General features: G+C 43.0%; 1 protein-coding gene across 6 annotated transcripts in view; it reads right to left on the minus strand.

Annotated features, from left to right (window-relative positions):
- The window catches only part of chd3 (chromodomain helicase DNA binding protein 3), a 48,238-nt gene that overhangs the window by 15,873 nt on the left and 19,495 nt on the right, over nt 1-12,870 (minus strand). For 4 of the 6 annotated variants that reach the window (XM_058066141.1, XM_058066136.1, XM_058066139.1 and 1 more), the window contains exons 27-39: nt 10,518-10,603; nt 10,202-10,335; nt 9,976-10,120; nt 9,729-9,897; nt 9,467-9,621; nt 8,072-8,258; nt 7,904-7,996; nt 7,692-7,823; nt 6,646-6,754; nt 4,901-5,033; nt 2,611-2,806; nt 2,368-2,531; nt 1,947-2,061 (exon numbers count right to left, since the gene is read on the minus strand). In XM_058066141.1, the coding sequence (XP_057922124.1) occupies nt 1,947-2,061; nt 2,368-2,531; nt 2,611-2,806; nt 4,901-5,033; nt 6,646-6,754; nt 7,692-7,823; nt 7,904-7,996; nt 8,072-8,258; nt 9,467-9,621; nt 9,729-9,897; nt 9,976-10,120; nt 10,202-10,335; nt 10,518-10,603 (1,818 nt within the window). The remainder of the gene's footprint in view (nt 1-1,946; nt 2,062-2,367; nt 2,532-2,610; nt 2,807-4,900; nt 5,034-6,645; nt 6,755-7,691; nt 7,824-7,903; nt 7,997-8,071; nt 8,259-9,466; nt 9,622-9,728; nt 9,898-9,975; nt 10,121-10,201; nt 10,336-10,517; nt 10,604-12,870) is intronic. The other 2 variants (XM_058066138.1, XM_058066137.1) reach the window with 2 other exon arrangements.

Genomic DNA, 12,870 nt, shown 5'->3' on the forward strand with positions numbered 1-12,870 from the left:
GCTCACTTTTCTCTTTTTAGTGTAGGCCAAAGCGGGTCAGGACCCCAATCAGGGATCACGAACGCCGGCCTCATATAAACGCACGCAGACCTCAGGATGCTTGGATCACGCAAAGGGTGGCTCACGGCTATTTCTGTCTCCGCGCCGCATCACAGGTTGCACAAGACGACGTTTACACGAGCACAGTGCCTCCTGTGGTTTTGCGTCTCCCGCTCAAAATACAAAGTTTGGATGTTTTCTTGGCGGGGCCAGGGGATAATGACATTTTCACAGATAGGCTTTTTTTTTTTGGCCCTCCAAAAAATGCAATGCCTTTGACAGATGTTTCAGGCTACAATTACACAAATCAAGATAGAGCTGGGTGCCGTGCTCTTTTGGGGGGCAAAGCCGCTGGGAAAGATCAGATTCTCGCACTTATCTCCACCACATCTCCTATACACAAACGCACCTCGGCTACAGAGTGCGTCTGGGTCAGCACATGCCGTTACCGATTTAATTATGAGAATATAAATTCGGTCCGGCGAGCTCCAACACACTGCAGAATGAGGAGAGCCAAAATGAAGTCAACGGAGAGAACGTGCACATTCCTGAAAAAGCAATGAGTCCTCAGACGGCTTTGACGGCCCCCCCAGCGTGCTCTTTTATCGTTGCGCAACGTCTGATTACTGCCGAGCGTGGAGTGTTGAGGTCTTCATGTCGGACATGTCTTAATATAGCAGTCATTCCGGTAATGTCTATTTCAGGTGTCTGTCTGGCAGCCACATGATAACCCCCCCCCCCATATGGACTCCATTGTAAAGCTTAGTGACCATGAAGCTGCTGGAGGAGATGACATTGACAGAGCTCCTGCGGAAGGCATCGCTCGCTCACATTTAAGGATTATGTTGACATTTAGAAGCCCGATTGAGCTGCGCGGTGCATTTTTCCAATTCCCAGAGTGTTTTTCTACTTTTTATAATCTTTGCCGAGACGTTTTTTTTTTTCCACAACAACATAATATCCGCACAAAGATGGAATGCCTCAGATGATATCTTTAAATAGGAGCAACATTCTGGCCGGATTTCTGCCCTCGTCATCGGCGGAGGCCGTCAATAATCAGCTCCAGAAACACTAAAGCAGGATTTGAACATTCTTCTCTCCTTTACATGTGTGCTGCCATCATCGCTTGATTTGACGCTACACAGAGAGCTGCAAGATGTCCTGACGTCCTCACAAATGATGTTGCTGCGGTGTCATTCAAGGTGGGAGTGGGGGCGGGGGAGGGGGTCCGCCCATGTGCATCCGGGTAAGGCGATGGAGAAGGGTGATACGACACACTTGGAGGCGTTTATTGAGATTGTAGCCTGCTTTGTTTACATCCGTAGTCCTTTCCAGCACTTGGTTGGTCTTTCCTTTCACGGGGCGCTCATGCTTAAGCTTGACAAAACGCTCCTCCAGAACCACAACGACAGCAACGCTGTACATTTCCAGTGGACACAAACTTTCAATGCAAAGACAAAGTCAAACATGGAACGTGACACTGCCAAAGCTACAAAAACGAGCACATGTCATTTACAGTGAAAAAGCCATCAACGTGTGCCCCATGACAAGATTCTACCACCGCCGCTAATAAAATGCATACATAGAATTTGCGTCATTCTAGTCAAAACATGTAATCAAATCACCTCAATAGCTCTATTAAATAAGACTATAAACTATATGAAAACCCAAGAATTAAAATTAGAATATGCACAAATGGAGGAAACCAATCGGAAATGGCGTCGGTTATGTCGACAACCACTTATGTCGACAACCACAAGTCGGCATAAACGGGTTCCACTGTATCAACAAACACACACGCAAGCAATTGATCAAAATGGCCTGATTAAAGTGTAACAGATGACTCCATATAGTGTTCCTAAAAATAATATTATTAATAAAAGCTATTGAATTTAACGCTCACGGACCTGATATGAAGGATCCCGGCGGCATGTGACTGTAGTTGGCCCCTCCCAACAGGTGGGCCGGAGTGAAGGGGGCGCCGTAGTTCTGAGGGGTGGCGTAAGGTCCGGGAGGGATGGGCTGAAAGGAGGGAGGAAGAAGAAGAGGAATGAAGTTCAGGCAAGATGGCATCCGTGAAGAAGGGGGGGGGGGTGGAAAAAAAAAAAAAAAAAAGCAGGAGTGGAAATGAGAATAACATTGTAAAGTGTTTAAAGATGGTGAAGAAAATGTGCTGAGTAAGCAGTTGTGGAGTGAAATAGAGCAGGTTGATGGGCTCTGTGTTTTTTCTGGCTGCCCTCCATCATTTTTCCACTGGCAGCCTGCACAGGTTTGAGTGTGGCTGTTTGAAACGAAGAGGGGTGGGGGGGCGGCGGCGGTGGCACTGACCTGGGGGGTGTGCGTCTCCATGCCCTTGCTGGCCAGCCGGCTGAGGATGCTCCTCTCGGACATTTGCAGACGAGCGGCAATGGGTGGGACTCTGGCTAGCGTGGCCGGTAGTCGGGTCACATCGGCTTTCATGTCGCTCAGCAGCTCCTCCAGCTGGTTAAGCACTGCAACGACAACAACAAATGACCCAAAAAGTCGGACTATCCGTGATGATCTCCAGGTACCAATCGCGACCTCGCTGACCTTTGTGTAGAACAGCATTGGCTGGTTTATTGCCTGCCAGGGACTCCTTGCTGAGGTGCTGGTGCGACTCGGCCAGACACTCTACCTCAGCAAAGCGAGCGTTGAGCGCCATGGCCGGGTGGCTGGGGTCCTGCGTCATGTTTAGGTAGGCCGCCCGGCGCAGCTGCTCCTCGATGACGAGTGCCTGCTCCAGCAGCTAGAAGATGGGAGAATGTTGTTATTTTCTCAGAATGAACCTCATTTGAAAACCTCAATGAATGGGGATTAAATTTGGGGATTAAAAAAAGAGACAAATGCTCCTAAACTATCAGTATGATTTATTTATTTATGAAGTCGCTAACAAAAACAACACAATTCAGCAAACTTCAGCACTTCCAACATTCCCTTTGTTTTCTTTAAGTGCTTAAGTGCCTTCACACTGGGAAGTATGACACAATACAGTACACAGAAACCGGATTTTGCCCTCAAATTTTTTAAGCGTAATACTCTGAACCAGACAGCCACTGGCACACTGTACATATACTGTAAAATTAATCCAAAAAGTGACGCTGGAGCCTATCCCAGCTGTCTTCGGGCGAGAGGCGGGGTATACCCTGGACTGGTCGCCAGCCAATCACAGGGCACATATAGACAAACAACCATTCACACTCACATTCATACCTATGGACAATTAGGAGTCGCTAATTAACCTAGCATGTTTTTGGAATGTTGGAGGAAACCCACGCATGCACGGGGAGAACATGCAAACCAAGCAGAGATTCGAACCCAGGTCTTCCCGATCTTCTGACATGCTAACCACTTGTCCACCGTGCGACCCATGTTGACACCAATAACTACTAATAAAACAAAGATTTATTTTTAATTGTATAAATTTTTTGGAGCCTTTCTACAAAATTCTACAAAAATCTCGAGTGGTTAGCACATGGGCCTCACAGCTGGGAGACCTGGGTTCAATTCCACCCTCGGCCATCTCTCTGTGCAGTTTGCATGTTCTCCCCGTGCATGCGTGGGTTTTCTCCGGGTACTCCGGTTTCCTCCCACATTCCAAAAACATGCTAGGTTAATTAGCGACTCCAAATTGTCCATAGGTATGAATGTGAGTGTGAATGGTTGTTTGTCTATATGTGCCCTGTGATTGGCTGGCGACCAGTCCAGGGTGTATCCCGCCTCTTTCCCGAAGACAGCTGGTGTAGGCTCCAGCATACCCGCAACGCTTGTGAGGATAAGCGGTAGAAAATGAATGAATGAATGAGTTCTCCTCCTATTTTGTGTGGAAGTGGTAACTTTTTGGCTTCTTATTTTGTCTTTCCCCACCCTCGGCCATCTCTGTGTGGAGTTTGCATGTTCTGAATGAATGAATAAAAATCTCAAAGTGGCTCAAAATGCTGCCATCAGCGGAAAATGTTTGGTCATCTCTGCTCTTACTTCTCACAGTTAGCAAAGTTAGCATTTTAAATTCAGTTTTACACATTAAGAAACAAATACAGACAAACAGTAAAATGCACAGTAACAACATCACATGCTAAAGCATCTTCCTGCTGGAAAATGTGAGCTAATAGACTTGTCAGACAGCGCCCTCTGTTGGATTCATCTTTTTTTCCCCCTGCAGACACCGCCATCAAACTACTTTTTATTTAAGTTACAATCAAAATAAAAAAATAACAAATTTAATTTAATTAAGCAGAGAAAAGAAATGTGGAGGCGCCAATGCTGACCCGCCAACAAGCAGTTCTACTTTAGTCGGAAGGGGAGGTGAACACTTCTGACACTTTTGATTATAAGGCAAAAAAAATAGAAATTAACATGTTTTTTCAGTGGGGAACAAAAATCTGGCAGATATTGTATGGGGAATATTGTGATTGTTGTTTTGTTGGATTTATGACACTGTCATACTTTGCACACTCAGGAACTACAGTAAGTACACAGTGTACACAGTATACTTATTGAAGTGCGCTGACAGAAGTAGTCCATTTGAGACACAGCCACAGATTGCACTGCGTACTCTTAAAGAGCTGTCAGATGAGGATGCAATAAATGAGGATGTTAAAGGATGCGAAACATGTGAGGCAGTTTAAAAACAGGATGAGAGTCGTTCCTAGAAATGCTGCAGTCAGCAAAATGCTCGTGCCAAAATGTGGGCCTTGGGACATTTAGTCAGGTGATTGATGACATCAAAGTGCTAAAAAGTGTCTTTCTTAAGAGGAGATGAAAAATGTCTACACGAAAATGTTGCCAACAAAAAAAATCAAACCCATGTGTCTTAGGTTGTATTTTAGATAAAGAGCACTACCTTGAAGCGTCGAGCCAGGAACTTGTTCTTCATCTCCAGGAAGTTGCCTTTGTTGGCCTGCGACTTGAACGGCTCGTTGACGATGGCAAACTGTGGATCATTCTGGATGTCCTGCCACCGAGCGTAGCCATGGCTGCCGCGGAGGTCAAGGGCCACGACATGCTAGTGTTTCGGCCAACTAAAATTTTGCATCCAAAGCTAATAGATGTAGTTTTGAGTTACAGCAGGGGTCTCAAACACGCGGCCCGTGGGCCAAATGTGGCCCGCAGGACACTAGTTTGCGGCCCCCGCCTTGATATGAAAGTTTAATATGGATGCTGTATGGTATCATGTACCCAGAAAAAAATATTACATTTGATTAATGTTCATGTTAAAGGTTAAATAACTGTTAATAGTTATCCTCCCTATCCGTGTGGAAGTGGTAAGTTTTTGGCTATTTAAGTTTAAAGGAAATAACTTGAAGGCTACCGTTTAGGTCGCTAGCTCTCTAGTTTGCGAGTTAGCATGTGTCTCAAGACCCTGCAGTTGCGCAATATGTTGTAAATAAAAAGAGTATAAATGTGACTATAGTCATGTTTTGTCATGTCTACAGGGCTCTAATAATGCTTTGTTCATTTTAATCTGAAAAAATAATAATTTGTCTACCCACCAACTATATGTGGTTTCTAAAGTTTTTATTATTTGCTGTTTTATTATTATTATTATTATTATATTTATTTATTACTGATTGATTGATTTTCTTATTCTTGATTTGTTTATTTATTTTTCATCTTATTTTGTGCAGAAAAATAAAAATGAAGATATTTGAGAACAGTGGAATGTTTTATCAGAGCTTTTATTGTAGTAAATCGGAACCAAAGCACTGAAAAAGTTTGTATATTTTTCTGTTTTTAATAAATGCGTTTTTTTTTGTTTTTTTTTTTGGAAAACCTGATGTGGCCCAGTCTCACCCAGACCCTAGCTCCAGTGGCCCCCAAGTAAATTGAGTTTGAGACCCCTGAGTTACAGTACTTTAAGTGTCCAAAGTGCGGCCCAGGGGCCATCGTCATCACCTACAGCTCATGTTATTTGTTATTGTTATAGTTATAACTATAGTTATTATAGCTAACTTATATATAGTTATATAGATAACTATAGTTATTGTTATAGTTAGTGCCTTTTGGCATATTATCAAAATCAACTTCATTATTAATGAGATACTATATATACAAAACAGTGGAACCAGTTTATGTGTTGGACTGACCAAAACTAGCCATCGCTTGCACATTTATTATTTATTATTTACTTTGTGATATGAAAGCGCCCTGTGACATCCTTCAGCTGTCGGTGGAAAAAGTTTGGACACCCCTGCTTTAGGCCAAGCTCATGGCCTGATGGCAGCGCAGCCCAAATAAAGCCAAAAATGGGAGCACTAGTTTTTTGTGGAGCTCTTGTCCACACGGCGAAGATGCCAAACAGCCATTTTATGGCAGCTCAAACTAACTTTCAAGAGTGATGGATTTCATAATCGTTTGAAAATGAAAAACAAGAGCTTGTTTTTCAAAAAGAATGGATAATGAAAATAGATTTATGTGACTGTTACACGGTCCTAATTGACGCAATATAAGGAACAACATGTACTTCATGTTTGACCAAACTTTGGCTGGCTTAGTTTTTTTTTTTTTTTTTTTTCAACTGGCTGCCAGAAAAACAGAACAGATTGGGGGGTGGGTTTTTTTTACAAGGGCAACAGCTGTCAAGGATACATGACGATTCCCGCTAGGAGCCAGAAATCATGTCGGCGATGCCAGATCTCGCTCATCTTTCCTGAGGAGATGGCGGCGCGCTCCTCGTTCTGCCAGAGAGTATGCAGCTCTGTGGGGGAGACGCCAGGACGTAAAAGAGGTGGTCCAGGCAACATGGGGACATGCCAATTCTAATCATTTCAATTATCCTACATTGTACGTCTCCTTTAATTGCAAAAAATCAAGTTAGTTGTATTTTCTACATAGCACAGGGTTACAACAGAATTAATTTGATGCTACTTTTTAGGTATATTTTTATTTTATTTATGTATTGTATTGTATTGTGTTTTATTAAACACACTCTGCAGCCTTATTTTATTGATATAACATAACAGCATGTCATTTCTATGTTTATTCTTTATGCAAGTTTGTGAAATGTAAACAAAATGTATTACTAAATGCCTATTATTATCCAATAAAGACCCGTCATATGTACTATTCTGTCACTAGGGGTCAGTAATGTTACACTGATGAGACATAAGCTTACATTACATTACCTTAACACTGCATGGAGTCGGCCATGTCCGACGTAGTGAAAATGTAACAGTTCTCCTCACATTCTGTGTGGAAGTGGTACGTTTTGGGGTTCTTACTTTGTCCCCTTTGTCTACACGCTGTTTGAAACCCTTTCTAAAGTCTAAAATAAATTAACTCAGTGATGAAAAAATCCGCTGTGGCGACTCCATAATCAGAAAAATGCAGAAAGAAACAAACAAATCTTGCTGTGCTTATAGTGGCTGCAGTGATCCCATTTAGACTTGCACAATGTGATATAAGCAAAGAATAATGCGAGTGTAACGGGGAATATAGGGGTGTTATTTCATGTCTACAGGGCTCTAATAATGGGAAAAAAATTTTTTCAGAAAGTCATAAACAGGTTTTCTATGCTATAATTAGTAAAACATTCTGTTTACTAATATTGCATCTTACTTTGCAGAAATTCACTTATCACAGTCAGTGATAAACGAGGGAATACTGTAAGTGGTATCTCATAACGAAAGACTAACCAGTGAAGCCGCCGTCAGCGATGTTAAACATGAAGCGAGGTCGCTCAGCGGGCGTCTTCCCGTTACCCTGGGCGACGTCCACTTTTGCTTCTTTGATTTCTTTCCCAGCATCCTTGTCACTTTTCACATCTTCTGTCAACAAGGAGCAGAGACGGATTTCAGAGAAACGAATCCTCGTGATGGGATGAGCGGGTTTTGACAGGATGACGCACCTTTCTTGGCGTCAGTAACATCAGCTCCTTGCGACAGCGTTCTGTCGGGCTTTTCCGTGTCTTTTTCCCGCTTCTCGTCGGCTTTCTCTCCGTCTGTAAACACAAAGTTGATGAGTCATCACTTCCATTTTTGGACTTCATTGACTCTGACGCCATTCTTGAAGTTACCTGCTTTTCCGTCTTTGGAGCGCTCTTCTGGTTTGATGGTTTGTTTGGACTCGGCTGCGTTCTTCTCTTGCGTACTCCGCTCATCTGTCGGGCTGCCACTTGTTTCTTTCTTCTCCTCTTCATTCGAGTTTGCCTCCTCGTTGGCCTCTCTTTTTGGATCAGGTGATGCAGTCTGTGACGAGGAAAGCTGAAATGTAGAAAATGTGATTTTTGTAGAAATTGTATGGCTGAAGAGCTGAAGCTGAACTGTAATGCTGCACTGAAAAAAATTCTGTGATTCCGTGGAGAGTGGACAACAAGATTTTGACGCTGGAATGTTTTAAATCGGTTGAGAATTGTGGAAGTAGCTAAAAATCCAAGTGAGTTAGTGTTTTCCAGGAAAACTGGAATTTTTTTGGAATGTGGAAAATTGCCCAAATGTGCTGAAACAAATGTTGGAACCATTTGATTCGGTTGAGAAATATGGACCTTGCAAAAATTACATTTATTTTCAATGGAAATGTTGTTGCGGAGGGGCGGCACGGTGGTCTAGTGGTTAGTGCGCAGACCTCACAGCTAGGAGACCAGGGTTCAATTTCACCCTCGGCCATCTCTGCGTGGAGTTTGCATGTTTTGTGCATGTGTGGGTTTTCTCCGGGTACTCCGGTTTCCTCCCACATTCCAAAAACATGCTAGGTTAATTGTTGACTCCAAATTGTCCATAGGTATGAATGTGAGTGTGAATGGTTGTTTGTCTATATGTGCCCTGTGATTGGCTGGCCACCAGTCCAGGGTGTACCCCGCCTCTCACCCGAAGATAGCTGGGATAGGCTCCAGCACCCCCGTAACCCTCGTGAGGATAAGCGGTAGAAAACGAATGAATGAGTGTGGAAGTGGTAACTTTTTGGCTTCTTATTTTGTCTTTCCCCACCCTCGGCTATCTCTGTGTGGAGTTTGCATGTTCTCCCCGTGCATGCGTGCGTTTTCTCCGAGTACTCCGGTTTCCTCCCACATTCCAAAAACATGCTAGGTTAATTGGCGACTCCAAATTGTCCATAGGTATGAATGTGAGTGTGAATGGTTGTTTGTCTATATGTGCCCTGTGATTGGCTGGCCACCAGTCCAGGGTGTACCCCGCCTCTCGCCCGAAGACAGCTGGGATAGGCTCCAGCACCCCCCGCTACCCTTATGAGGAAAAAGCGGTAGAAAATCAATGAATGAATGAATGTTGTTGCGGAAAATGTGATATTGTTTGGAACATTCCAGTTGCTAGCCATGTTGGAATGGTTTGAATAGGTTGAAAAATGTGCAAGTATTGAGCCTCAAAAATACAGGACGGAATAAGAATAATAAATACATAGAATTCTAGTGCGAAAAAACATATTTGTTATGAAAGAAATTAAATTTTTGTTTCACCTCTTCGCCCTCTTCAGACTTGTTTGCATCCTCATCTTTGCCCTCATCTTTCTCTTTAACTCCGTCTCTATCCGTCTGGGCCTCGCCATCTTCCTTCTCCTCCTTTTCTGCCTCCTTCCCGTTCTTTTCAGGCTTGTCTGTCGGAGCAGGTGTTGCTGTGAATGGACAACCGCAGAACCTCCATCAACTTACCTGCTGTGTCCTAAGCACAGCAAGTAGCGCCCCCTGCTGGGAAATAGGCGCACTTCCTTTCTTTGCTTACCTGGTTTGGAGGTGCAAGGTGTGTTGTTGGAACTGGCGTCGGTCGGGGTCGGTGTTGTCGTCTTTACGGTCGGAGATGACGCCCTGGAGGAGGATGATTTGTCCACGCTGACCTCAGGCTTGAGTTCTGGAAGACTCCACCGCCCGTTGATGTGCTCGAACTCCTGAATCTAATCGCAATATGCAGAAAAGACGGTCAATGTAAATAACAGCAAATCCTAACCAGGAAGGGTAATAGATAGCAATACCTTCTTCTTAACGAGCGACATGACGCCAATGCGAGTCAGCACCGGCTGGCGACACAAACCCTCCCTCGGGACACCATCGGCGAACGTCTCAGCCCCGTCGGCCACAGGCTCGCACAAGTGGCGCATAAAGAGAGACACGTACGCTCTGGCGGAGACAAGGTAAATTTTTAAGGTAACAATAAAGATGAGTTAGCTTGGTTAAAAAAAAAATCAAAAACCGACATACTTAAATTCCTTCTCAGTCTTGCCTCTGAGGTCTCGAACCAGCCACTGAGAGGAGAAAGCATCCTGAGATGGCATCCCCCAACGCATCACCGCATTCAGGAAAGCCTTCCTCTGGCGTGTATTGAAGCCAAGAACCTAACAACACAATCATATTCTATTTATCTTTCATTTGACTTTTCCTCCCATCAGAGCCCTTTTTGAATAATAATAGCACTTGAACACATCATCCATTATCTGCAGCAATATCATTATATATTATGAATGATCAATATCATATCATTGCAGCAAACGTCATCACAGAAAGCAGGCAGACGGACCTCAAGGTTGCCTCCCACTCTGGCCAGAAGAGGAGGAAGAGGTTTGTCCTTCTCATTTCTCAGCTGGCGACGTGATTGTCTGCGACCTGCAAGGAATGACGGAAGAGGGGGGGGTCATGAATGGAGAATTTGAGGCAGGGGTGCCCATAGTCTTTGTTTTTTTAATTGACCCATGTCTAAAAATATCATTTAAACAACTAAATGTTAAAAAAAACGGAATGACAAAAATCTGCAGTAATTTTACAAGACTACAGTCAAAATATTAAGAGAAAAAGTAATAAATTTCACTGTAATATTATAATATTTTTGTAAAAATTAAAGAAATAATATGTTGTAATATTATTAGAAACAAACAAAATAAAGTTTTGGAAAATTATGATATGATGGGCAGCACAGTGGTCGAGTGGTTACCATGCAGACCTCACAGCTAGGAGACTAGGGTTCAATTCCACCCTCGGCCATGTCTTTTTATTGGCCCATGTCTAAAAATATCATTTAAACAACAAATTGTTAAAAAAAACAGAATGACAAAAATCTGCAGTAATTTTACAAGACTACAGTCAAAATATTAAGAGAAAAAGTAATCAATTTCATTGTAATATTATAATATTTTTTTGGAAATATTAAAGAAATAATATGTTGTAATATTATTAGAAACAAACAAAATAAAGTTTTGGAAAATTATAATATGATGGGCGGCACGGTGGTCGAGTGGTTAGCGCGCAGACCTCACAGCTATGAGACCAGGGTTCAATTCCATCCTCGGCCATCTCTGTGTGGAGTTTGCATGTTCTCCCCGGTTTCCTCCCACATTCCAAAAACATGCTAGGTTAATTGGCCACTCCAAATTGTCCATAGGTATGAATGTGAGTGTAAATGGTTGTTTGTCTATATGTGCCCTGTGATTGGCTGGCGACCAGTCCAGGGTGTACCCGGCCTCTCGTCCAAAGACAGCTGGGATAGGCTCCAGCACCCCCCACGACCCTCGTGAGGAAAAAGTGGTAGAAAATGAATGAATGAATGAATAATATCATGGGAATAAACTCTTAATAATTATTATTAAATAAATGTCTCTTTATACGTTCTTCTACAGTAGTATTTGGTGTACAGACATGCATGTGCAAAACATATGTGTGTGTGTGTGGGGGGGGGCATACAGCCTCGCTGACTGTATTGCAATCCTTCCTCTGCAGTTACATTTCACCATCTTTCACAATAGAAAGCAATGGAAGGACGCCAAAATAATACAGCGAGTCAAAATAATGCCATAAAATTAACACGATCGCTCCTACGCACGCAATACAGTGTGCAATACAGTTTAATAAAGATAAAATGCATGGTATGTTCAATATGAAAGGTATTTAAATGACTTCTGGTGAGATCTGGAGTGCACTTGAGTCCCCAGGTGTAGCTAATGTTGTGGTCTGTGTACAATGGAGACAGACTGTAAATAAACACAAGGTGGAGGTAAACGAGAGGTGAGAGTCTTTTCCTGTCACTGTAGCTGTCGTCCGGCTATCTTTTGCGGTCGAAGCGTGAGGTGGAGAGCGAGCGTGTTGTATTTTCTGGCAACGAGCGTGGCGTGAGCGTGCCAGGCGAGTGTAACAGCTAAATCAAAAACAGCTTGTAATTCGACACAGAGCTGTGTGTGCGTTACCAAAGACATCTTTAATTCTTCTTTTTCACCTTGTCTCGCTTTTTTTTTCCTCCATTTTCCACTGTGACTGTTTCCTGTGTTTCCAGCAGAGTTATCACAGCGCCAAAGGGGTGCTTTACTTAACTTTTTTTACTGTTGTGTACTGGTGTTTCGGTACCATAGAGACCACCTTTGGTAGCACAGTCACTTGCTAACTTGGCACCATCACAGATGTGCCAATGTCTGGCTGAGCAATTACCGTATACATCATCACAGGATCACAGGGTAATCATGATGTCCAAAACAAGATATTACCAGAAGTACAAGGACGAGTATCACATAACAATGTTATAAATCTATGAAAGGTGAACAGCATTCATTCTCCCAATTTGCAGACTCGATGTTTCTATTAAGTACTGGAGCCACTGGAGCTTTTCCAACACGTCCAAGCACAAAGACACTACTGCTACTGGAGGATGCTTGATGAACGTATGTGGTCCCCTCCAAAACAACATTCGTCCCTCAGCCACCAGCCTTGGCGTCATAATAGACAGTGATTTTAAACTCAACAAACAAATTAATGCAGTTATAAAATCCTGTTTTTATCATCTTCGGCTTTTATCTAAAATTAAATCTTTTTTATCTTTGCAACACTTTGAGCAAGTCATGCACGCTTTTATTTCATCACGTCTGGACTACTGTAATGCACTTTACTCT

The sequence above is a fragment of the Doryrhamphus excisus genome, chromosome 3 (genome assembly GCF_030265055.1).
Source record: "Doryrhamphus excisus isolate RoL2022-K1 chromosome 3, RoL_Dexc_1.0, whole genome shotgun sequence".
Classification (NCBI taxonomy): Eukaryota; Metazoa; Chordata; class Actinopteri; order Syngnathiformes; family Syngnathidae; genus Doryrhamphus; species Doryrhamphus excisus.